General features: G+C 38.0%; 1 protein-coding gene and 1 long non-coding RNA gene across 3 annotated transcripts in view; both read right to left on the bottom strand.

Moving 5' to 3' along the window:
• Positions 1-12,036: 12,036 nt before the first annotated feature.
• Positions 12,037-12,864, bottom strand: LOC140679229 (uncharacterized). Its single transcript, XR_012050735.1, has 2 exons — positions 12,735-12,864; positions 12,037-12,659 (listed from the first exon to the last, which is right to left on the bottom strand). It is a non-coding gene; the product is annotated as an uncharacterized lncRNA (long non-coding RNA).
• A 2,334-nt stretch (positions 12,865-15,198) lies between these two features.
• The window catches only part of LOC133623062 (phosphatidylinositol-3,5-bisphosphate 3-phosphatase MTMR3-like), a 51,552-nt gene continuing 39,718 nt past the window's right edge, over positions 15,199-27,032 (bottom strand). For both annotated transcript variants that reach the window (XM_061985994.1, XM_061985995.1), the window contains one exon: positions 15,199-16,191. In XM_061985994.1, the coding sequence (XP_061841978.1) occupies positions 16,032-16,191 (160 nt within the window). In that variant the 3' untranslated portion in view covers positions 15,199-16,031. The remainder of the gene's footprint in view (positions 16,192-27,032) is intronic.

Genomic DNA, 27,032 nt, shown 5'->3' with positions numbered 1-27,032 from the left:
TTTGCACACTCTTGGCATTCTCTCCATGAGCTTCAAGAGGTAGTCACCTGAAATTGGTTTTCACTTCACAGGTGTCATAGTTTTAATGTGACAATCTACAATGTAAATAGTCATGAAAATAAAGAAAACACATTGAAATAAGAAGGTGTGTCCAAAGTTTTGGCCTGTACTGTATACCGTGTTTTCCAGACTATAAGCTGATTTTTTCCCCCCCCATGCTTTGAACCCTGTGTCCTAAAAAAACGGTGCGGCTAATTTATGAATTTTACTTCACTAAAGGGCATGTTTTGTATTCAACAAAAAGTTTTCATTATACACCGATAGAGAAGCTGGAAAGAAGTGTTCTTTTTTGTAGGACAAAAAACCCCCTGCTCTGCATCCAAACGGAAGGTAATAGAAGCACAGCAGCAGCCTCTAAAGTCGTTTTTGCTATTTTGATCTTTGTGGATCATGTGTGCGAGAATGTATAATAATAAAACAAATCATTAAAGTTGTCCTACACGGTCTATCATTCCATGCCTGGCCAGCAGATGTCACCCTTTTTATTTCTATTTCTATTTCATGGAATGGACACGCAATGACGTAATTTTTTAATATCTTTTAATGCGTCCATGTGTGAATGAGATGAAGACACACACAATCATATTTCAATAGCTTTGATCAGATATTAATGATGTCACACACATTACTGTAACTGTGTTCAGTCAAGAGATGTTCTGTGGTTAAACTGCAGTCAGCACTTCTCATTAATCGAAATTATATTCGTAGAATTTATTTCGACACACTAAAAACCTTTTAATAAATATGCAGACAAATAAAGCTATTGTATATGTTCAGGATGAGATTGCAAATATTAAGTCTTGACATGCTACACTGGAATATAATCATTGACATACAGCATCATATATGTTACATTTGGACTACCGTATTTTTCGGACTATAAGTCGCAGTTTTTTTCATAATTTGGCCGGGGGTGCGACTTATACTCAGGAGCGACTTATGTGTGAAATTATTAACACATTAGCGTAAAATATCAAATAATATTATTTATCTCATTCACGTAAGAGACTAGACGTATAAGATTTCATGGGATTTAGCGATTAGGAGTGACAGATTGTTTGGTAAACGTATAGCATGTTCTATATGTTATAGTTATTTGAATGACTCTTACCATAATATGTTACGTTAACATACCAGGCACGTTCTCAGTTGGTTATTTATGCCTCATATAACGTACACTTATTCAGCCTGTTCTTCACTATTCTTTATTTATTTTAAATTGCCTTTCAAATGTCTATTCTTGGTGTTGGGTTTTATCAAATACATTTCCCCCAAAAATGCGACTTATATATGTTTTTTTCCTTCTTTATTATGCATTTTCGGCAGGTGCGACTTATACTCCGAAAAATACAGTACCGTAAATTTCTCTGCTTGGCTTATGCAACTTCCGGTCAATAAAGTTTGATTCAAAGTACACACTTCCCCTGACCACATGATGGCGACAAATACACATGTAACAATGTTAATTAAATGACAAGTATGACGCACTTTAACAACAAGAGTTTACAACTTTTAGTTGATGAGGTGGCGACTTGTCCAGGGTGTACCCCGCCTTCCGCCCAAATGCAGCTGAGATAGGCTCCACCACCCCCCACGACCCCAAAAGGGACAAGCGGTAGTAAATGGATGGATGGATAGTTGTAACAGAACAGCTATTCTTGGTGTTGGCTTTTATCAAATACATTTCCTCAAAAAATGCGACTTATACTCCAGTGCGACTTATATATGTTTTTTTCCTTCTTTATTATGCATTTTCGGCCGGTGCGACTTATACTCCGAAAAATACGGTATATATCTAACTTTGTTAGAACACTATGGAAGCAAAACTATTTTATTTTCTCTATGGAACATGGGGGAACCATACTCACCCAGCTGTCCCGATACATTTGTCAGTATAATGTGTTTTATACAAAAAAGGAAAAACAACAGTAATACGCTTCTTTTATTTGATTGTTAGTGCGTTTATAAGTTTGCTGATCTGTATTGTTATTGTCTAATTATGTTGAGCAATGTGATTTGAGTGCATTGTTACCACCGCTCTGCCATTTTTATATCCGTTTTAGTCAGTAAAACTGAACTATAAACATCAATTAAAGAGGAATAAAAAATAGAAAGTTAACTGTTTATATCAGCATGTTTACACTAAATGAAGGTGGATGTTCTCATGGATGTTGTGGACTTCCGGCGTAGAGCTGGCGCCCTCTGCTGGGAAAGGTCAACACTACAATCTAAAATATTACAAAAGCAAATTAAAAATGCATGCGTAACTACGAAACTCAAATACAGTAAAAAACTATTCTTAAAACGTGTAATGCAACTAAGGGAGGAATTCCATGTAAGATATATGTTAAATAAAATGTTCTTCGGTTTTAGATACTGATTTTAACTTATTTTAATGCTGAAGGAGAAACAGGAAGGTGCTTTTGTTAGAGAAGAACAAAAAGGTTGTCAATTGTAAAAAAAAAAAAAATGTTTAAAGTGTGGTCGATTGAAAAAGTGCAATTGTTCTGCCATTCAAACAAGTCTTGGTTCATGCTTTTATTTTGAAACCTGTGATTTTATTTTGATGCTCCAAAAGCACCGCGGAACAGGAAGTGGCAGAGTGGCGTGCTGAGAGGAGGAAAGCAGGTGAACTCTCACATCGATGTGGATTCTAACTTTGACAAACTTCTGGAGAAGCAAGGCGTGTACGTAGAAGTATGATGTCATGTTAAATATCAACATGTGCGGTTAAAGCGAAGAAGTGAAAAAAATTCGGACATGTTTATAAACAATGTGTTTGTGAAGACTTCAAAGATTGTCTTTGATGACATTCAAGATCATTCGTTTTATGCTAGTAGTCCGACATGTGTTACATTTATTTATGTTAGTAGTCCGACATGTGTCACATTTATTTATGTTAGTAGTCCGACATGTGTTACATTTATTTATGTTAGTAGTCCGACATGTGTTACATTTATTTATGTTAGTAGTCCGACATGTGTTACATTTATTTATGTTAGTAGTCCGACATGTGTTACATTTATTTATGTTAGTAGTCCGACATGTGTTACATTTATTTATGTTAGTAGTCCGACATGTGTTACATTTATTTATGTTAGTAGTCCGACATGTGTTACATTTATTTATGTTAGTAGTCCGACATGTTTCATTTATTTATGTTAGTAGTCCGACATGTGTTACATTTATTTATGTTAGTAGTCCGACATGTGTTACATTTATTTATGTTAGTAGTCCGACATGTGTTTCATTTATTTATGTTAGTAGTCCGACATGTGTTACATTTATTTATGTTAGTAGTCCGGCATGTGTTTCATTTATTTATGTTAGTAGTCCGACATGTGTTACATTTATTTATGTTAGTAGTCTGACATGTGTCACATTTATTTATGTTAGTAGTCCGACATGTGTTACATTTATTTATGTTAGTAGTCCGACATGTGTTACATTTATTTATGTTAGTAGTCCGACATGTGTCACATTTATTTATGTTAGTAGTCCGACATGTGTTACATTTATTTATGTTAGTAGTCCGACATGTGTTACATTTATTTATGTTAGTAGTCCGACATGTGTTACATTTATTTATGTTAGTAGTCCGACATGTGTTACATTTATTTATGTTAGTAGTCCGACATGTGTTACATTTATTTATGTTAGTAGTCCGACATGTGTTACATTTATTTATGTTAGTAGTCCGACATGTGTTACATTTATTTATGTTAGTAGTCCGACATGTTTCATTTATTTATGTTAGTAGTCCGACATGTGTTACATTTATTTATGTTAGTAGTCCGACATGTGTTACATTTATTTATGTTAGTAGTCTGACATGTGTTTCATTTATTTATGTTAGTAGTCCGACATGTGTTACATTTATTTATGTTAGTAGTCCGGCATGTGTTTCATTTATTTATGTTAGTAGTCCGACATGTGTTACATTTATTTATGTTAGTAGTCTGACATGTGTCACATTTATTTATGTTAGTAGTCCGACATGTGTTACATTTATTTATGTTAGTAGTCCGACATGTGTCACATTTATTTATGTTAGTAGTCCGACATGTGTTACATTTATTTATGTTAGTAGTCCGACATGTGTTACATTTATTTATGTTAGTAGTCCGACATGTGTTGCATTTATTTATGTTAGTAGTCCGACATGTGTTACATTTATTTATGTTAGTAGTCCGACATGTGTTACATTTATTTATGTTAGTAGTCCGACATGTGTTTCATTTATTTATGTTAGTAGTCCGACATGTTACATTTATTTATGTTAGTAGTCCGACATGTGTTACATTTATTTATGTTAGTAGTCCGACATGTGTTTCATTTATTTATGTTAGTAGTCCGACATGTGTTACATTTATTTATGTTAGTAGTCCGGCATGTGTTTCATTTATTTATGTTAGTAGTCCGACATGTGTTACATTTATTTATGTTAGTAGTCTGACATGTGTCACATTTATTTATGTTAGTAGTCCGACATGTGTTACATTTATTTATGTTAGTAGTCCGACATGTGTTACATTTATTTATGTTAGTAGTCCGACATGTGTTACATTTATTTTAGTAGTCCGACATGTGTTACATTTATTTATGTTAGTAGTCCGACGTGTTACATTTATTTATGTTAGTAGTCCGACATGTGTTACATTTATTTATGCTAGTAGTCCGACATGTGTTACATTTATTTATGCTAGTAGTCCGACATGTGTCACATTTATTTATGTTAGTAGTCCGACATGTGTCACATTTATTTATGTTAGTAGTCCGACATGTGTCACATTTATTTATGTTAGGAGTCCGACATGTGTCACATTTATTTATGTTAGTAGTCCGACATGTGTCACATTTATTTATGTTAGTAGTCCGACGTGTTACATTTATTTATGCTAGTAGTCCGACATGTGTCACATTTATTTGTTAGTAGTCCGACATGTGTTACATTTATTTATGCTAGTAGTCCGACATGTGTTACATTTATTTATGCTAGTAGTCCGACATGTGTTACATTTATTTATGTTAGTCGTCCGACATGTGTTACATTTATTTATGTTAGTAGTCCGACATGTGTTACAATTATTTATGCTAGTAGTCCGACATGTGTTACATTTATTTGTTAGTAGTCCGAGATGTGCTACATTTATTTATGCTAGTAGTCCGACATGTGTTACATTTATGTATGCTAGTAGTCCGAAATGTGTTACATTTATTTATGCTAGTAGTTTGACATGTTACATTTATGTATGCTAGTAGTCCGACATGTGTCACATTTATTTATGTTAGTAGTCCAACATGTGTCACATTTATTTATGTTAGTAGTCCGACATGTGTTACATTTATTTATGTTAGTAGTCTGACATGTGTCACATTTATTTATGTTAGTAGTCCGACATGTGTTACATTTATTTATGTTAGTAGTCCGACATGTGTTACATTTATTTATGTTAGTAGTCCGACATGTGTTACATTTATTTATGTTAGTAGTCCGACATGTGTTACATTTATTTATGTTAGTAGTCCGACATGTGTTACATTTATTTATGTTAGTAGTCCGACATGTGTTACATTTATTTATGTTAGTAGTCCGACATGTGTTACATTTATTTATGTTAGTAGTCCGACATGTGTTTCATTTATTTATGTTAGTAGTCCGACATGTGTTACATTTATTTATGTTAGTAGTCCGACATGTGTTACATTTATTTATGTTAGTAGTCCGACATGTGTTTCATTTATTTATGTTAGTAGTCCGACATGTGTTACATTTATTTATGTTAGTAGTCCGGCATGTGTTTCATTTATTTATGTTAGTAGTCCGACATGTGTTACATTTATTTATGTTAGTAGTCTGACATGTGTCACATTTATTTATGTTAGTAGTCCGACATGTGTTACATTTATTTATGTTAGTAGTCCGACATGTGTTACATTTATTTATGTTAGTAGTCCGACATGTGTTACATTTATTTGTTAGTAGTCCGACATGTGTTACATTTATTTATGTTAGTAGTCCGACATGTGTTACATTTATTTATGTTAGTAGTCCGACATGTGTTACATTTATTTATGCTAGTAGTCCGACATGTGTTACATTTATTTATGCTAGTAGTCCGACATGTGTCACATTTATTTATGTTAGTAGTCCGACATGTGTCACATTTATTTATGTTAGTAGTCCGACATGTGTCACATTTATTTATGTTAGGAGTCCGACATGTGTCACATTTATTTATGTTAGTAGTCCGACATGTGTCACATTTATTTATGTTAGTAGTCCGACGTGTTACATTTATTTATGCTAGTAGTCCGACATGTGTCACATTTATTTGTTAGTAGTCCGACATGTGTTACATTTATTTATGCTAGTAGTCCGACATGTGTTACATTTATTTATGCTAGTAGTCCGACATGTGTTACATTTATTTATGTTAGTCGTCCGACATGTGTTACATTTATTTATGTTAGTAGTCCGACATGTGTTACAATTATTTATGCTAGTAGTCCGACATGTGTTACATTTATTTGTTAGTAGTCCGAGATGTGCTACATTTATTTATGCTAGTAGTCCGACATGTGTTACATTTATGTATGCTAGTAGTCCGAAATGTGTTACATTTATTTATGCTAGTAGTTTGACATGTTACATTTATGTATGCTAGTAGTCCGACATGTGTCACATTTATTTATGTTAGTAGTCCAACATGTGTCACATTTATTTATGCTAGTAGTCCGACATGTTTTACTAACATTTATTTATGCTAGTAGTCCGACATGTGTTACTAACATTTATTTATGCTAGTAGTCCGACATGTGTTACTAACTTTTATTTATGCTAGTAGTCCATGTGTTACTAACATTTATTTATGCTAGTCGTCCGACATGTGTTACTAACTTTTATTTATGCTAGTAGTCCGACATGTTTTACTAACATTTATTTATGCTAGTAGTCCGACATGTGTTACAAACATTTATTTATTTATGTTAGCAGTCTGACATGTGTTACTAACATTTATTTATACTCGAAGTCCGACATGTGTTACTAATCATAGACATCTTATAAGTAGACGCAGCATTGGCTGCTGTGACGCGAGAAATTCGGCCGCCATCTTGAAGTGGTGATGAGGAGCCGGCGAGCAGCTTAAACTGACAGTTGACATGTAGAAAACAAAGATGGTGTTCAGCTTTTTCCTGCTCAAATGAGCAGATTGTTGAAAATAGGAATCGGGGGATTACTTTTCACAAGTAAGATTAAAACATTAACTATTGGTTGTATTTTGTAAAAGAGAATATTATCACACTGTTGAGAAGGAGCAAAAATCTTCAATAGTACTGAAATCGTAGCCGCTAGCAAACAAGAGTATGACCATAATAGAATTGCTTGTCAATTAATTACATTTAAAAATACATACTTGAATAACATAAAGTTGAAATAAATGATGAAGATAAAGATTGTAAAATATAATCTAATTTTATTCTGAATCCAGTGAAACAGATTGGTGGTTTTAGCTGATATAAAGACTTTCAGGTGTTTATATATGTTTTAAGTATTTGGCAGACACTTTTATCCAAAGCGACTTACATAAAATAATACATATAAAACAATCACTGTAAACATGATCATTTAAGGGAAGAATGTAATACAAAATTTCAATACAAAGTGTCAAGACAAAATAAACTCTCTGCTGCTACAGCAACAGAGATACAGTCTATAGGTCCCTAAGATAGATATCTAATGTATTCATACATTGTTTATGTAGGATATACGCATGTATATATAACCTAATCATATTGTTTCTTCAATTTAAAAATAGCTGACCGTTTTTTCCCCCCTTCTCTGGGATTATATTCCCAGTTTTGATCTCGGACGTCTGGTCACTTATAACACATAAGAATATTCTATTACTGTTTAGCAAACTATGAATAATAAAAGATGTGTCCTTTATCATAGCTACACGTATGACAAAAAAGTGCGTGAAAATCAGTGGTATTCAGTGAGGTAAAATGAATTAAATTGCGCTGACAGTTCATTGCTCCTGCCAAATGAATTGCACTGAGTGGAGCGGATCACCACTCCAAGATGGCGGCCCCGCGTCTCGTCAGCACCAGTAGACAGTAGTGCTCCATGCTGCGTACCCTAACGTTAGCAGTGAGTTTACAGCCTCACTGATTTAACTACACAGCAAATAAAAGTCACGTTACTTAGCCAATAAACGTTATCTTACATTCAAAATGTACCCTTCTTTGTGCAACTTCAAATATCGAACAAAGTTGGAAGTTGTTGCCCCTCCGTTTGTAGTATTCGAACTGCGTGTTTTGCATACTGCAATTCCTTTTTTGTTGACCAACTCGTAGTTTTTATACCCGAATGAAACTATCTTTGGCATAATTTTTCCTCACTAGTGTGTTTGACATTTCTTCTTCGTTGGTTGCCCTGCAATTTGATTGGATGAATGCTGTAGGATGAAAACAAGGTGGATGTAATTTGATTGGATGTTGTACTGACAGGCAGCACACACGCCGATAGACACACACTTGTACAAAATGAAAGATACGGAGCGTTCCTGAATAACTTTTTAATCTTTGGGTTTTGGGGAAAGTAGCAAGTCTTGTCAAGTCAAAAGGCTCAAGTCCAAGTCAAGTCACAAGTCATCGATGTTAAAGTCGAGTTGCAAGTCTCTTTACATTTTGTCAAGTCGACTCTAATGTCATCAAATTCATGACTCGAGTCCAAGTCATGTGACTCGAGTCCACACCTCTGATACTATATATATATATATATATAATATTATATATATATATATTATATATCATATATATATTTATATTGGGATAGGTTGATTGGCAACACTAAATGGTCCCTAGTGTGTGAATGTAAGTGTTAATGTTGTCTATCTGTGTTGGCCCTGCGATGAGGTAGCGACTTGTCCAAGGTGTAGCCCGCCTTCTGCCCGAATGCAGCTGAGATAGGCTCCAGCACCCTCCGCGACCCCAAAAGGGACAAGCGGTAGAAAATGGATTGAGATATATATATATATATATATATATATATGATATATATATATATATATATATATATATATATATATATATATATATATATATATATATATGATATATAATATATAAACATATATATATATATATATACATATGTTTTTATAAATAATATATATATATATATATATAAACATAAATAATATATATTACATATATATATATATATACATACATATTATATTTTTATAAATAATATATATATTATATATATGTTATTTTTTATATATATATTATATATATATAAATATATATATATATATTTTTTATAAATATATATATATTATATATACATATAAATAAAAAGTGTATATACACACACACACACACACATTAATATATACACATACATACGTTAGACGCCAACAGTTTAGACACACCTTCTCATTTAATGTGTTTTATTTTCATGACTATTTACATTGTAGATTGTCACTGAAGGCATCAAAACTATGATTGAACACAACAAAAAAAGGTGAAATAACTGAAAACATGTTTTATATTCTATTTCCTTCAAAATAGCCACCCTTTGCTCTGATTACTGCTTTGCACACTCTTGGCATTCTCTCTGTGAGCTTCAAGCACACCTGTAAAGTGAAAACCATTTCAGGTGACTACCTCTTGAAGCTCATCGAGAGAATGCCAAGAGTGTGCAAAGCAGTAATCAGAGCAAAGGGTGGCTATTTTGAAGAAACTATGGACTATATTCAATAATACTACATCATCTTTAAATAATAATACATAATGAATAGTACTGTATTTATTATAATTTTTGTGTGTGAAATTGTTGCTGTTGAATCTGAATTTAATTAGATGCGTGTTTTGGAGCAATAGGAGAACAAATCGTCAATATTTTTTCTTTTTGTGCAAAATAACCAAAGTACCAGAATAAAATACAAATATTTAGCTTTTTTTCTATGTGTTACCTTTCCTGACACAGCCTTGTCTGGGGATCAAACCTCATCTCAGACACACTGAATGTTCTTTTTGGTGACAGCAGAAAAGGTCCGGAAATAAGTTTGCTGTAAAGTTTCCTATAAAATTCCCCATCATTCATTCTAATAACATTTTACAAACTATTTTTGATTTTTATGGTAATTTGGGGAAAAAATGTATCCCTTTTGAGGTCAATATGAGGATGCATACCGTATTTTTCGGACTACCGGTATAAGTCGCAGTTTTTTTTCATAGTTTGGCCGGCCAGGGGTGCGACTTATGTGTGAAATTATTAACACATTAGCGTAAAATATCAAATATTATTATTTATCTCATTCACGTAAGAGACTAGACCAGGGGTCGGCAACCTTTATCAGTCAAAGAGCCATTTTGACCAGTTTCACAAATTATAGAAAACTATGGGAGCCGCAAAAAATTTATGAAATTTTAAATGAAATAACACTGTATACAAAGATATTTTTTTGCTTTGTGCTGTGTATAAACCAGGGGTCTCAGACACGCTGCCCACACCTTTATATGGGATTTGAAAACTGGTGCGGCATGCAGGTTTTAACTGAATGGCGCTTGTCAGCGTCATGCGTGCCGTGTTGGAACAGCATATAGCACCTACCATAAACAGCGTGCCTGATCAGCCACACGTTGTATGTGGCTTCTGCTTGCTTACGTAGGTAACAGCAACGCATACTTGGTCAACAACCACACAGGTTACACTGATGGCGGCGGTATACATTTTTTTTAAACACTCTTACTAATAATGCACCACACTGTGAACCCACACTAATCAAGAATGACAAACACATTTCGGGAGAACATCTGCACCTTAACACAACATAAACACAACAGGACAAATACCCAGAATCCCATGCAGCCCTAACTCTTTCGGGATACATTATACACCCCCGCTAACAAACCCTGCCCACCTCAACCGACGCACAGAGAGGGGGGGGGGGGGGGGGGGGGGGGTTGATGTGTGAGGGAGCAGGGTTGGGGTGGGGGCGGGGTTTGGTGGTAGCAGGGGTGTATAATATAGCCCGGAAGAGTCAGGGCTGCATGGGATTCTGGGTGTTTGTTCTGTTGTGTTTATGTTGTGTTAAGGTGCAGATGTTCTCCCGAAATGGGTTTGTCATTCTTGTTTGGTTTTGGTTCAAAGTGTGGCGCATTATTAGTAAGAGTGTTAAAGTTGTTTTATATGGTTACCGTCAGTGTAACCTGTGTGGCTGTTGACCAAGTATGCCTTGCTGTCACGTACGTGTGGAAGCAGAAGATGTATATGACAAGAGGCTGGGCTGGCACACTGTTAATACAGATTGTAGAAGGCACCAAATGTTGTACCATCATGATACACCCTTATTATAGCTGTAAGGGTGAAAGTCGGTGAATATTAATCCCAAGGGAGTTTTCTGCGAGAGAAACTGAAATCCGGAAGTCTCACGGGAAAATCGGGGGGTTCAGCAAGTAAGTTGCTGCGCCGCATCAGAGTGATCAAAGTGCCGACCCCTGGACTAGATGTATAAGATTTCATGGGATTTAGCGATTAGGAGTGACAGATTGTTTGGTAAACGTATAGCATGTTCTATATGTTATAGTTATTTGAATGACTCTTACCATAATATGTTACGTTAACATACCAGTTGGTTATTTATGCCTCATATAACGTACACTTATTCAGCCTGTTGTTCACTATTCTTTATTTATTTTAAATTGCCTTTCAAATGTCTATTCTTGGTGTTGGCTTTTATCAAATACATTTCCCAAAAAAATGCGACTTATATGTTTTTTTTCCTTCTTTATTATGCATTTTCGGCAGGTGCGACTTATACTCCGGTGCGACCATTGTTTTTTTTTTTCAAGGGACGGTTGTAACTCGGGTTATATGACCGGATATTATTTTACCACACAACAACACATCCTTAAAACAACAATCTACAAAGTGCAGCTTTAATGGACAGAAAACATAGCTTCTTCTTCTAGTTTATTTCTCTATTTAAACTCTACAACAAAGTAAAATCCACAAAAGAAAATATTCTGAATGAACAAGGAGCACTTTTTTATCGTAATAGGAACTGGCTATGTACAGCTAAACATTCCTCTGAAAATACATGAGGGGCTTCAAAAGTGCTGATCCAACAGGAGGGGGGAAAAAAAGCATATGAGTGAGAGACCTGAAATAACACAGCTTGGCACTCGTCTCTACTGTCAAACACGCACACACCCACACACACACACCCACACACACACACACACACACACGCGCACCAAGTGATGGCCGCAGTGACGAGCATGAAGACAAAATGAAGACTAAAGAGATGTTGTTCACCTTAATGACTGTCAGATGGAGTGTTGATGCCCATTAGATCTCAGCTGGGAAGTTGCACACAAACACTTCAGTATCTGCCGAGTCTTCCTAACTTGAGAGTCTCAAAAGAAAGGAAATGAAAGACGAGTAATGACAGCATCAACTAAGTTGTTTTGGACTTTGTGGTGCGGAACACACACAGGAAGTCAAGATGAACAAGAAAGGCGCAATCTTCCTGAAAGTGAGAATCTCTAAGCAACTATACACAATGTGTGTGTCTGTAGAACTATACACAATGTGTGTGTCTGTAGACACAATGTGTGTGTCTGTAGAACTAGACACAATGTGTGTGTCTGTAGACAAAATGTGTGTGTCTGTAGACCTAGACACAATAGGTGTGTCTGTAGACAAAATGTGTGTGTCTGTAGAACTAGACACAATGTGTGTGTCTGTAGACCTAGACACAATAGGTGTGTCTGTAGACAAAATGTGTGTGTCTGTAGAACTAGACACAATGTGTGTGTCTGTAGAACTAGACACAATGTGTGTGTCTGTAGAGTAGAGGTAGTGTTTAAAGGTGAAGGGAGGGTGGGGCTTAAAGCATACTTGCCAACCTTGAGACCTCCAAATTCGGGAAACGAGGGGGTTCGGGGGTGTATATTGTAGCGTCCCGGAAGAGTAGGGATGATGTTCGAAATCGGTTGTTCGATAAGAAAAGAACCGATTCCATGGACTCGAATCCCTTTTTGAGAACCGGTTGCCGTTACCGAGGCCACTATAGTAAAGAAAAAGAGTTGGTTCTTTATTCGAATCCCTTCCCACGTACAGGAAATGCCCTGTGGGACCTGCAATGTTATGCCCATTTGATTGTAGACTCTTACTGACACCTTGTGGCGATATGAAAATACTACGCGTCATTAGTTTGGGCATTTCCGGGTTGAGACAATTGAGAAGTAGACAAGTTGTGTTAGCTCTTACAAGCCTTGGAAAAGATAAGTCTGTATATATATTTTTTTAGGGGGCTAACAGTCAATATTTGATTATTTATTTTATTTTTTTCTTATAAAATAAAAGTGAGCTTTTGTTAAACCAAATATTGTGTTTTTTTCCATATTCAACAACCTATCTGGATTCGATAAGGAATCGGTTCGATAAGAGGATTCGATAATGGGCTCGAACTCGATAATTTCTTATCAAACATCCCTACGGAAGATTTAGTGCTGCAAGGGGTTCTGGGTATTTGTTCTGTTGTGTTAAGGTGCGGATGTTCTCCCGAAATGTGTGAGTGAATTATATTTATATAGCGCTTTTCTCTAGTGACTCAAAGCGCTTTACATAGTAAAACCCAATATCTAAGTTACCTTTAAACCAGTGTGGGTGGCACTGGGAGCAGGTGGGTAAAGTGTCTTGCCCAAGGACACAACGGCAGTGACTAGGATGGCAGAAGCAGGGATCGAACCTGGAACTCTGAAGTTGCTGGCACGGCCACTCTACCAACCGAGCTATACTGCCCCTTATCCTTTGTTGTGGACAATATAAGTTAATAATAGTGTGATTTATCATCTTGTCTACTGTTTTAATGAGAGTTATCAAATTGCCTTGTTGGGTCTCAAGTAGAGATGTCCGATATATCGGCCGATAAATGCAATATTGGAAATTATCGTTTTTTTAATTATCGGTATTGTTTTTTTTAATTTAATTAAATCAACATAAAAAACACAAGATACACTTACAAATAGTGCACCTACCCAAAAAACCTCCCTCCCCTCCCTATATATATATCAATATATATCAATACAGTCTGCAAGGGATACAGTCCGTAAGCACACATAAGCTGGTCCACTAATAGTACTAACCTTTAACAGTTAATTTTACTAATTTTCATTAATTACTAGTTTCTATTGTAACTGTTTTTATATTGTTTTACTTTCTTTTTTAATCAAGAAAATATTTTTAATTTTTTTTGTTTTATTAATTTTTTTAAAAAGAACCTTATCTTCACCATACTTGGTTGTCCAAATTAGGCATAATAATGTGTTGATTCCACGACTGTATATATCGGTATCAGTTGATATCGGTAATTAAGAGTTGGACAATATCGGATATCGGCAGAAAGCCATTATTGGACATCCCTAGTCTCAAGAAATATTAACTATTGTTTCTAGATGAAAAAAAAGTATTAAAATAATACCGATGTGATACTTTAGTTATTTGAGGGGGAATCTATGTCATTGTCATTCTTGTTTGGTGTGGGTTCACAGTGGCGCATATTTGTAACAGTGTTAAAGTTGTTTATACGGCCACCCTCAGTGTGACCTGTATGGCTGTTGACCAATTATGCCTTGCATTCACTTAAGTGTGTGTAAAAGCCGCATATATTATGTTACTGCTGTTTGTATGGAGGAAAAGCGGACGTGACGACAGGTTGTAGAGGACGCTAAAGGCAGTGCCTTTAAGGTACGCCCCCATTATTGTTGTCCGGGTGGAAATCGGGAGTAATTTGGGGAGAATGGTTGCCCCGGGAGAGGGGCACTGAAATTTGGGAGTCTCCCGGGAAAATCGGGAGGGTTGGCAAGTATGGCTTAAAGTTTGGAGTTTTGGATGCTTGTTTCAGACCACTTGTTTTTTCTGTGTGTGTGTGTGTGTGTGTGTGTGTGTGTGTGTGCATAGGCTTGTCGCTCCGAAGTGGCTGCAGCATGTGAGAAACACTGATTATCACGTGGCAGTTGAATTGTCTAAATCCAAAATTCAACAAACTCCTGCTTATTAAAATAAATATTTGCATTTCAAAAAGGTGGTGGGGAATAAAACACTCGAGCGTCCCAGCAGGACAACATGTGCTTCTATAATTTACAAAACACACACACACACACACACACCTGTGTCCTCAACAGGATGCAAATTATAAGTATATATATTTATATAGATCAATTCTGCAATCGACACAAAAAAGTTAAAAAACAAAACTTTTTGGTGACTAATTTAGTGAGCCACTATTCTCTGTTTCTATACATTTTGTACTTAAAATGCTATAAGACATATCTGAATATATTATTTTATTCCTTTATTTTACAAAACCACCAGCGTGTGTGAACGGAGGTCATTGAATGGCGAGCGGGCAGCGAGGACGTCTCACCAGGACTCCAAAAAGTAGAATTATGTTCAACTTGACATTTGTGTGCAATGAGCAGGAATGTGTTGATAAGAATTAGATAACATTTGTCTGATTTGATTGTGCAACACAAAGATTGACAGCCAAACTGTCCATTTTGATAAAAGTCCAACGTTGGACATGAAAGTCTGAAAATAAGACAGAAATTGGGATAAAAAGTGGACTGACCTCCTCTGGAGGAGAAGAGTGAGACGACCTTCTGCCTCCTGGTCCAAAGCACCAGGAAGTCCATTCTCGCTCCTGTAGTGCACGGCTGTGAGCGCCCATCATGCCATCCGTGTGGCCAACGAGGGACTTCCTCCTACGCCGTCCCACTGTGCAAAGCTAACATGCCGCTGGTGGGACACGTAGTCCACTTTTGCAGCGCACTCACTCACACACAAACACACACATACACACGAGTCCACGGGACATTCGGTGGCATTCTTCAGCAGTGTGTCAGCTGCGACTTCCTTCCTGCGGGGGTGCACCTCCTCTCTCCGAGGCTCAGTTCGAGCTGGCCGTGATGGGCTTCTCCAGCGGGGGCGCGCTGAGCAGGAGGCTGCCGTAGCACGTCTTGCACACGCGACTGGGCTCGAACAGCTGCTGGCTTGGCACCGGCAACTTCTGGTCGCAACAGTTGGCGCAGAAGACGTTACCACAATTCCTGGATTGGGGAGAGACACAAAAACTCACAATTGGACAATTTTAGGCTGCACAAACCTGACTGACTTCCTATGTGGGAGGGTTCATAGAAAGTGAGGTAAACTGGCATATACGGTTATTATAAAGTGGAACCAGTTGTAGTGAAAATCCGTCAGATAAGTGGTGGTCAACATAACCCAAACCAGCTGTTGCTGACACTTCCTTTTACTAGGAGATAAAGGATTTTAAACCTGCCATAGTGTCTTTACATTTGTGCAAAAATAACATAAGTGCACTTTGTTAGTAGCAGAAAGGTGAATGAAAGAACAAAATAAAGGATCTTTGGTTTGCTGCTGAAGCTTTACAGGGATCCCCAACATTGTTTGCACCTGGGACCGCTTTAATGTAGCATTATTACCACAGACCACACTTCATTACCACAGACGACCATTCATTACCACAGACCACACTTCCACGCGTGGCAGACAAATGCAGTTAAAAAATAAGTGCATGAAAAATACAACTCATCATAACACCTAATTAGTGGGAGCTTATTTCTTTGTGATGAGATGTCCCCTGCAGGTTTATTGTATGCACTGTATATATTATATACCATCAACCTGCCTCTATATATTATATACCATCAACCTGCCTCTATATATTATATACCATCAACCTGCCTGTATATATTATATACCATCAACCTGCCTCTATATATTATATACCATCAACTTGCCTTTATATATTATATATCATCAACCTGCCTCTATATATTATATACCATCTACCTGCCTCTATATATTATATATCAACCTGCCTGTGTATAAAGCCCTGTCTGAGAGAAAGACAAGCACTATTGACCTACAGTTAACAACTAAGTTTTTTCACATTACCTTTTTCTGTGTTGAATGAACTGTGTTGAAGCAGCAAAAAAGGACATTATGTTAAATGAAGAGTTTCTGTCTCTGATAGTTGATATAATAATGTAACTGCATCATAAAGCCTACATGAACTCCATGGTGTTCAGGGATTAATAGTCTCTCCTATTGCACTATTTTTTCAGCTATAGTTACATTAATCATTAGTAATGTAGCAGCCTAGTTTAGAATGACAGGATCCCTGCTATCACATGTTGATAAAAATATAACATTTACATAATAAAAATCAACTACAGGCTTCCAAAATGCTGTAATAAATTAAGCATGATGAGTTGAACATATGTCAGCATGTGGCCCCACTTGTAACTCTTTTTTTTTCAAACGCTTATTGCAAACGCTTTTTTACAGTAAGTCATTAATTTGACTTTGTAAGTCAATATTTTAGCATCTCCGGTAACTAAGACTGTTTTGTTTTTACCTTACGGAAAAAAATATTGAGATATATATCGGATATCGCCATTCAGCAAATGGAGGAAAACACCAAAAGTTGTGTTTTCCTACTTCACCACAGTCTGTAGTCTATTATTGATGTGTCGAGTGAGACAAGCGAAAGTTAAGTCAGAGAAAATACTGTCGTTCCAAAAAAATGTTGTTTCTCTGCGGCCCGGTAGCAAATGCATCACGAGCCGGTGGTTGCCGATTACTGCTTTAAAAAGGTAAAAAAGCAGTTGCAACACCACAAAGGATGAAGAGTTGGCATGGCAACGATTAATCCATTAATTTGATTAGAAAAAAGATTTGATTTATCTTTTGTTGCTTTGATTAATCCTCAATCAATCAATCAATGTTTATTTATATAGCCCTAAATCACAAGTGTCTCAAAGGGCTGCACAAGCCACAACGACATCCTCAGTACAAAGCCCACATATATATATATATATATATATATATATATATATATATATATATATAATCCTTTAATGAATGATGACAATTTATAGAATCCAGACCGTATGAAGTTCCCAGAACTTTAAATAAGGAGACAAAGTTACCGCACAGTCTCTGCAATACAGCACATGTACATCAGGTAGTGTGTGGGTGTTGTGGTAAAAAAACGGGAGGAAAAAAATGAAGGTTATGGCAAGCAGAGCATGTTTTGCTTATTTCAACTTTCAACTATTTCCCCTAAAATATGCAATGAGCTTTTAGCCGATCATAATTGATTACTAAGTTAAGCAATAGCTGCAGCCATAGTCCTTTGGTTTACAGATTTTGACACAAGCATTGATCTGCTATTGTAAAAACACCCCAGTAATAACAATGACGTTAACAAAACTACAACACGACTAGACCGATTCTTCATGGGGCTCAAACATGTCAACGCCGATTTAAGCGAGCACTTTTATTAACAAGAACACGGTGAACCAAGACTTGACAAGTTGGTCCACTTACACGGTTTGTCCACATACAGGGGTTCCAAGGTAGTAATGGATCATAGAATATAGCAACATTTAAAGTACACTATAAACTACGATAACATAAATATGGTACTTAACCAGGTAATTGACTTCAAACAATTAACTAACTTCAAACATTTAACTAAGTCATACGACAAAGTACACAACAGCACGGTCTAACAGCTTTGCAGCAAAAGTATGCACTGTCGAGTGGAGGTGCCCTTGAGCAGGGCTTGCTCTTGATCAAGGAGGTTATGGCCTGGTGTTCTGCAAATGGCGGAACAGATCATAGGGACTCCTCTTCCTCCTATCCAGGAGCTCGCAAAAAGCCGCTGCCTGACCAGGGCTCAGAAAATCTGCAAGGACTCCTCCCACACCCACCAAGGACTGTTTTCACTGCTGGATTCTAGAAAGAGGATCCACAGCCTCCGTAGCAGAACCTCTAGGTCAGGGGTCGGCAACCTTTAGCATACAAAGAGCCATTGGAGCCCATTTCCCCCCCCCCCCAAAAAAACCCACCTAGAGCCACAAACTCTGTTAGATTCCTAAAAAGACGATAACACCACTTATAGTTTCCTTACACTTGTGCTATAGGACTTATGAAAATAAACACTTATTTGATGTATTTCTGGGTATAACGAAGCAAATCCTCAAATTATTTTGAACATTAGAAAAAAATACGACTGCTGCATATTCATTTAACTAAAAATTTAAAACAACTACCTAGTCATCAATAAAAACAGCCAATTACCGTATTTTTCGGACTATAAATCGCAGTTTTTTTCATAGTTTTTTCCAGTGCGACTTATATGTTTTTTTCCTTCATTATGTATTTTCGGCAGGTGCGACTTATACTCCGAAAAATACGGTAATAAAAATGTAAATTAATAAAATGTTTCTCTTTTTTGATCCGTCCATTGCTAGGGGTAGACCGCTAAAAACAATACAATTGCATGGCAGCCAGAGATGTCGCATAAGGGCTGTGACATACATTTCCATCGACAATATATTAAAATGTGTTTTATTTTCATACATCAAGATTCCAGAACTCTCCAAAATAACAACTGTTAAATTAAAATAAACTAAATAAAATGAAATATAATAAATCAAGTAACCAGTATTTGTTGACATCTGGTTTCAAAGCCAAAGGGAGCCACGGCGGAGGCATGAAAGAGCCGCGGGTTGCAGACCCCTGCTCTAGGTTCTGTAACAGCTTCTTCCCTCAGGCTGTAAGACTCTTGAACGCATCATAATAATCCCCTCAATTCCCCCCAAAAAATGGATTAATTTGCTGGAATGTAAAGACAATATAACATACATCCATAAAGTGGATGCATATGCAAAAGTGCAATATATTTCTCTGTACAGTAATCTATTTATGTATATCTGCACCTTATTGCCATTTTATCCTGCACTACCATGAGCTAATGCAACAAAATTTCGTTCTCATCTGTACTGCAAAGTTCAAATTTGAGTGACAATAAAAAGGAAGTCTAAGTCTAAATGACTGAAGCCTTTAGTCAAGAGCTTGTCTCATCAGGCCAACGATCATTGAGTGTTTGGACCTTGAACCATGACACTCTCCTGTTGGTGCCCAGCCACTCTTCACTCCCTCCTGGTACACATCCAACAAGAGTGTCTCTGATGCCTCCTCCAGACTTGTCTCTCTCTCTCAGCCCACCTCCTGTCTGCCAACAACTTAGACTGATCAGGCAGGCATCCTCTGCAACCAACCTTTCAAGTACAACCACCAATCTTTTATTCCTACAGTCGTACACAATGTCTTAGAGTTCCTCCAAAAATGCAATTCTTCCACAAGCTCCACCAGGATGATCTTCTTCACTTCAATGAAGAACAGACCTGCATCAGGTCTAAAGGTGAGAAATGGAGCTTTCTTCAGAGATACTATAAGCTCCTTCATTTCGTTGACTGGAGGAGACCTGCCAGTGTCACGAAGAAACTTGCCATTACTATGTACTTTTAAAACAATTGAGTAATGTTGGCAAGTATCCTGGTAAAGATGGGATTTTTTTAAAGTTTCTTGATGACTATTCATCATACTTGCCAACCTTGAGACCTCCAATTTCGGGAGGTGTGGGGGTGGGGGGGCGTGGTTAAGAGGGGAGGAGTATATTGACAGCTAGAATTCACCAAGTCAAGTATTTCACACATATATATATATATTTATCTACATCCTGAAAATATGCAAACAAAACTGTGTTTAGATAATTGATACTTCAAACTTGCATAAATAAATATTAAGGAATATAACATAACTTGGCTTCTGAGAGCTTCAAAATGTAATGAATAAAATGTTAAAGTTGTTGATAAACAAGCAATTATTTTAATAATTAAATATGGTCATTTTAAATGAATTATTATGATCATTTAAAATTAATTATTTCAAATATGTTTATTTTAATGTATAATAGGAGGCCGCGGGGAAGACCCAGGACATTGGGAAGACTATGTCTCCCGGCTGGCCTGGGAACGCCTCGGGGTCCCACAGGAAGAGTTGGACGAAGTGGCTGGGGAGAGGGAAGTCTGGGCTTCCCTGCTTAGGCTGCTGCCCCCGCGACCCGACCTCGGATAAGCGGAAGAAGATGGATGGAATTCTATGGCTGAGTGTAATAAGGAGTCAGAAAAAAATACAAGTAAAAATATAATTAATTTTGATGTTTTTAGCAAAATATAGTAAAACATTTTTTTATTTTTTTTTATTAATATATATATTTATTTTTAGGTAAGATAAACATAATAATACAATTTATCTGTAGTCTGGCTGATTTAGTTCTTGTCACCCTATTGTCCTCCCGTCATGAAAAAAGGCTGTCCTCACTCAGGTCGCATGGAGCTGGAGGGGGCGTGGCCTCCAGCTCCGGCTGAAAATCGGGAGATTTTCGGGAGAATATTTGTCCCGGGAGGTTTTCGGGAGAGGCGCTGAATTTCGGGAGTCTCCCGGAAAATTCGAGAGGGTTGGCAAGTATGCTATTCATGAGCATTGAACACTGTACTTAATGATGTGTGAACGTGAGGGGGGAATTATTTAGAATATTACAGTGAAACCCATTTATGTCGACGCTCTTAGGGCGGTCAACATAACCGAAATCGAAACTAGCCATTGCTTGCACATTACCTCGGGACTTTCACCAGAGACATAAATGGGGATCGATATCGAAACTGCCAAAGTGAATGGTAACAACCAGACAGAAAAAAATACTACCGTATTTTTCGGAGTATAAGTCGCTCCAAAGTATAAGTCGCACCGGCCGAAAATACATAATAAAGAAGGAAAAAAACATAAGTCGCACTGGAGTATAAGTCGCATTTTTTAGGTAAATGTATTTGATAAAAGCCAACACCAAGAATAGACATTTGAAAGGCAATTTAAAATAAATAAAGAATAGTGAACAACAGGCTGAATAAGTGTACGTTATATGAGGCATAAATAACCAACTGAGAACGTGCCTGGTATGTTAACGTAACATATTATGGTAAGAGTCATTCAAATAACTATAACATATAGAACATGCTATACGTTTACCAAACAATCTGTCACTCCCAATCGCTAAATCCCATGAAATTTTATACGTCTAGTCTCTTACGTGAATGAGCTCAATAATATTATTTGATATTTTACGGTAATGTGTTAATAATTTCACACATAAGTCGCTCCTGAGTATAAGTCGCACCCCCGGCCAAACTATGAAAAAAACTGCGACTTATAGTCTGAAAAATACGGTAAGTAACTATCGGTGCCTTATTTAAATTTAGGTAAATCAATTTAGCTATAGGCAGAGTGTTGTGATATTTAACGCTTAAAGTCAGCAGAACAGACAGTGAGCATTAACCTAAATACTGCACTTTCAGTAGCGTATTTTTCAGACTATAAGACGCACTAAAAATTATTTCATTTTCGCAAAAAAAAATGACAAAGCGCCTTATAACCTGGTGCGCCTAATGTACGTTTTAATTTTGGTTTCGCTTACTGACCTAAAAGCAATTTTATTCTGCACACGGTATAATGATAAGTGTGACCAGTAAATGGCAATCACACATTAAAATATATGAGTGGACTGCAAGTTTGAGGGTTGGACTCCGCCAAGGCTGCTCTTTGTCACCGATTCTGTTCATAACTTTTATGGACAGAATTTCTAGGCGCAGTCAAGGCGTTGAGGGGATCTGGTTTGGTGGCTGCAGGATTAGGTCTCTGCTTTTTGCAGATGATGTGGTCCTAATGGCTTCATCTGGCCAGGATCTTCAGCGCTCACTGGATCGGTTCGCAGCCGAGTGTGAAGCGACTGGGATGAGAATCAGCACCTCCGAGTCCGAGTCCATGGTTCTCGCCTGGAAAAGGGTGGCGTGCCATCTGCGGGTTGGGGAGGAGACCCTGCCCCAAGTGGAGGAGTTCAAGTACCTCGGAGTCTTGTTCACGAGTGAGGGAAGAGTGGATCGTGAGATTGACAGGCGGATCGGTGCGGCGTCTTCAGTAATGCGGACGCTGTATCGATCCGTTGTGGTGAAGAAGGAGCTCAGTCGGAAGGCAAAGCTCTCAATTTACCGGTTGATCTACGTTCCCATCCTCACCTATAGTCATGAGCTTTGGCTTATGACCGAAAGGACAAGATCACGGGTACAAGCAGCCGAAATGAGTTTCCTCCGCCGGGTGGCAGGGCTCTCCCTTAGAGATAGGGTGAGAAGCTCTGTCATCCGGGAGGAGCTCAAAGTAAAGCCGCTGCTCCTCCACATGGAGAGGAGCCAGATGAGGTGGTTCGGGCATCTGGTCAGGATGCCACCCTAACGCCTCCCTAGGGAGGTGTTTAGGGCACGTCCGACCGGTAGGAGGCCACGGGGAAGACCCAGGACACGTTGGGAATATGTCTCCCGGCTGGCCTGGGAACGCCTCCGGATCCCCCGGTGTTTAGGGCACGTCCGACCGGTAGGAGGCCACGGGGAAGACCCAGGACACGTTGGGAAGACTGTGTCTTCCGGCTGGCCTGGGAACGCCTCCGGATCCCCCGGGAGGAGCTGGACAAAGTGGCTGGGGAGAGGGAAGTCTGGGCTTCCCTGCTTAGGCTGCTGCCCCTGCGACCTGACCTCGGATAAGCGAAAGAAGATGGATGGATGGACTGCAAGTTGACGCCCGTTCAATGGACGTCATCAAATTATCCATATATGGTAAAGGTTTACCCAGAGTGCATTGCGCGGGTACCCCGTTGCAGTCTGGCAACGTGGTCAATAAGCTCCTTCTTTTTCTCTATCCTGTTGTTGTGGGGCATTCATCCTCCACTGTTGCCATTCCCAATATAAAGTAGCGCATAGTTCTAACTTATATCTGTCAGTAGGGGATAATTGTCCGTGGATTTTATCTCACATTAGAGAATTTATTACTATTATTACTTATAATTGTATTTATATTATTTAAGTGTTTAAAGTCGTACAACTTTAATGACGAAAAGATACTTAGCCTCTTAAGGCCCAAGCTGTTTGTTTACATGCTTTTTTTATTTCTCTTTGCTATTTGGGCTTATTGGACTTCACTTATTAGAATAAAAACTAAGAATCATCTTTTGATATGATGTACTTAGTCCATAAGTAACAAACGTGTACTTCATGTTTAGTGACATGCTAATTCTTATTTTTACACTTTTTTTTTTTTCCAAATTCCATTGTATGTTATACTCTTCTGACACCACCAGATGGCAGTATAAGTGTCCACATAAGGGCCATAAGACACCAATTCAGTAGTGTACACAATTTTGGAAATAAGAGCTAAAAAGGTGCTGTCCACGCATGTGGCCACTAAGCCTTTTTAAGATTTAAACAAATTTATTTATTTTTTATTTTTTTTAGACAAAATATCGGGTATTCTTATTTTAAGTACCGGTACTGGTTCGGGTACTGATTTGGCACCTACATTGGCTAATGTCAACAATATCCATCCCTAGACATGAGGAGAATTGGGTCGATAAGGGACATAGTTTGTTGACATGATTTTCCTCCATTTGTGAATATTTTAGGGCTGCGCGATAAATATCGGACAGATAATTATTGGACTGATACGAGGAATTATGACGTTATACCGATAATTTTGATGATATTAGAAAATAACTGATAACTGCTTAAAAAAAAAACAATGGCTCCAGTGAAATGTGTTGTAGAAGGGTTAATTAAGGTGAGCAAATCAAGTACACAACATTTATGGCCGTGACCTTCCCCTTAACATGTTGATCGTGTGGGAATTCATCATTGTTTCAGAGGAAGCCATTTAGCGTGCTAGTTGCACCAAATGTTCCGCAAAAATACAGCAAAAGGGGGAAAAAAACAAATGAGCCACATGAAATGCCAGCATCACTACAACGGCGTTTTGAAAGACTACAAAGACACCTGCACTGCTAAAGAAGCTGCCCTAAAGCCAGCCACCAATAAAGTTGTGCAAAATCTACAGTTAAATCAAAGTTTGACTAAATAAATAAGTTTGCAGCTATTGGTATCGGTCTTGAGAAGCAGGCAGTTATTTGTGTTGGTATTGGCTTGAAAAAATATATAGTGTCCCTAATGTTTTTTATTTTTGTGTTTTCATTTGATGTTTTATACTCTTATCAAACAGTTGTGCTGATGTTATTGTATATTTTGACTACAATGACAAAAACTTTCAAACGTGCAAATCCTTCTTCAAATGTTTATCTAAAAACAAGTATTAAATGTTTTTTTTAGTTGCTGTGGTAAAATTTTGTTAATAATGCCATACTTTTATTTTGAAGCTTAATTTGCTCTGAACATGTAGTTACTGTGTGTGGGTTTTAATGCTAGTTATGTAGTTATTACCATACTTGCCAACCCTCCCGAATTTTCCGGGAGACTCCCGAATTTCAGTGCCTCTCTCGAAAATCTCCCGAGACAACCATTCTCCTGATTTCCAGCCGGACCTGAGTGAGGACAGCCTGCTGTCACGTCCGCTTTTCCTCCTTATAAACAGCGTTCCGGCCTCGTCACGTTATAACATCTACGGCTTTTGGAGCTCAGTGCGCAACTGCACACAAAACAAGAAGGAGACTATTATATATGTCTCCGTTATCCATAGGTTTATCTATAACCCATAAAGTAGGCAGGCACGGAGCAATTGCTCAGCGCGTGTTTATTCCAGCCAGCACGTTAATACACTGACACACAACATCCGGATTCCCATCATGCATTGTTTCAAAACTACGGCAAGTAGTAATGTCCAAAAACATAACAGACTAAGCAGAAGAACCAAAAAGAGTCATGGCGACGACGAGTAAGAAGAAGAAGAAGTACGCTTGCAAGTTCCAAAATGATTGGAAACAAGAATTTCAGTTTATCCAGGACAGCTCGAAGGGGAAGGAGTATGCTAGGGAGAGATGGAAGATTCCAGACTCTGGTGCATTTGATGAAGGCACTTTTGTGCGTGCCACACAGCAATGCATCATCAGAGACCAGGGTGTTCAGCATGGTTAGAAAGATAGCGACAGAGAATAGAACGAGGATGGACAATTCAAACCTAAACTCACTCCTTTCCTGCAAATTAAATTTTACAGATGCTGCCCATACCGATGCTCCTTCAAAGGCTGTGCTACTGGCTGCAAAGCATTGCACTTCAACTACAACAATGAGAAGAGGAGTGTTATGTGTGTGTATATGTGTAAATAAATGAACACTGAAATTCAAGTATTTCTTATATATATATATAAATATAAGAAATACTTGAATTTCAGTGAGTTCTAGCTATAAATATAATCTAATAAATAAGAAATAGAGTGCTCAGAGAGTATGGGGTATCGGACTGTCTGATTGTGGCTGTCCGCTCCCTGTATGATCAGTGTCAGAGCTTGGTCCGCATTGCCGGCAGTAGGTCGGACACGTTTCCAGTGAGGGTTGGACTCCGCCAAGGCTGCCCTTTGTCACCGATTCTGTTCATAACTTTTATGGACAGAATTTCTAGGCGCAGTCAAGGCGTTGAGGGGTTCCGGTTTGGTGGCTGCAGGATTAGGTCTCTGCTTTTTGCGGATGATGTGGTCCTGATGGCTTCATCTGGCCGGGATCTTCAGCTCTCACTGGATTGGTTCGCAGCCGAGTGTGAAGCGACTGGGATGAGAATCAGCACCTCCAAGTCCGAGTCCATGGTTCTCGCCCGGAAAAGGGTGGAGTGCCATCTCCGGGTTGGGGAGGAGACCCTGCCCCAAGTGGAGGAGTTCAAGAACCTAGGAGTCTTGTTCACGAGTGGGGGAAGAGTGGATCGTGAGATTGGCAGGCGGATCGGTGCGACATCTTCAGTAATGCGGACGCTGTATCGATCCGTTGTGGTGAAGAAGGAGCTGAGCCGGAAGGCAAAGCTCTCAATTTACCGGTCGATCTACGTTCCCATCCTCACCTATGGTCATGAGCTTTGGGTTATGACCGAAAGGACAAAATCACGGGTACAAGCGGCCGAAATGAGTTTCCTCCGCCGGGCGGCGGGGCTCTCCCTTAGAGATAGGGTGAGAAGCTCTGTCATCCGGGGGGAGCTC

This window comes from Nerophis lumbriciformis, linkage group LG12 (genome assembly GCF_033978685.3).
Source record: "Nerophis lumbriciformis linkage group LG12, RoL_Nlum_v2.1, whole genome shotgun sequence".
NCBI lineage: Eukaryota > Metazoa > Chordata > Actinopteri > Syngnathiformes > Syngnathidae > Nerophis > Nerophis lumbriciformis.
Note: the sequence above shows the minus strand (reverse complement) of the source record. Positions and strands in the feature narration are given on the sequence as shown.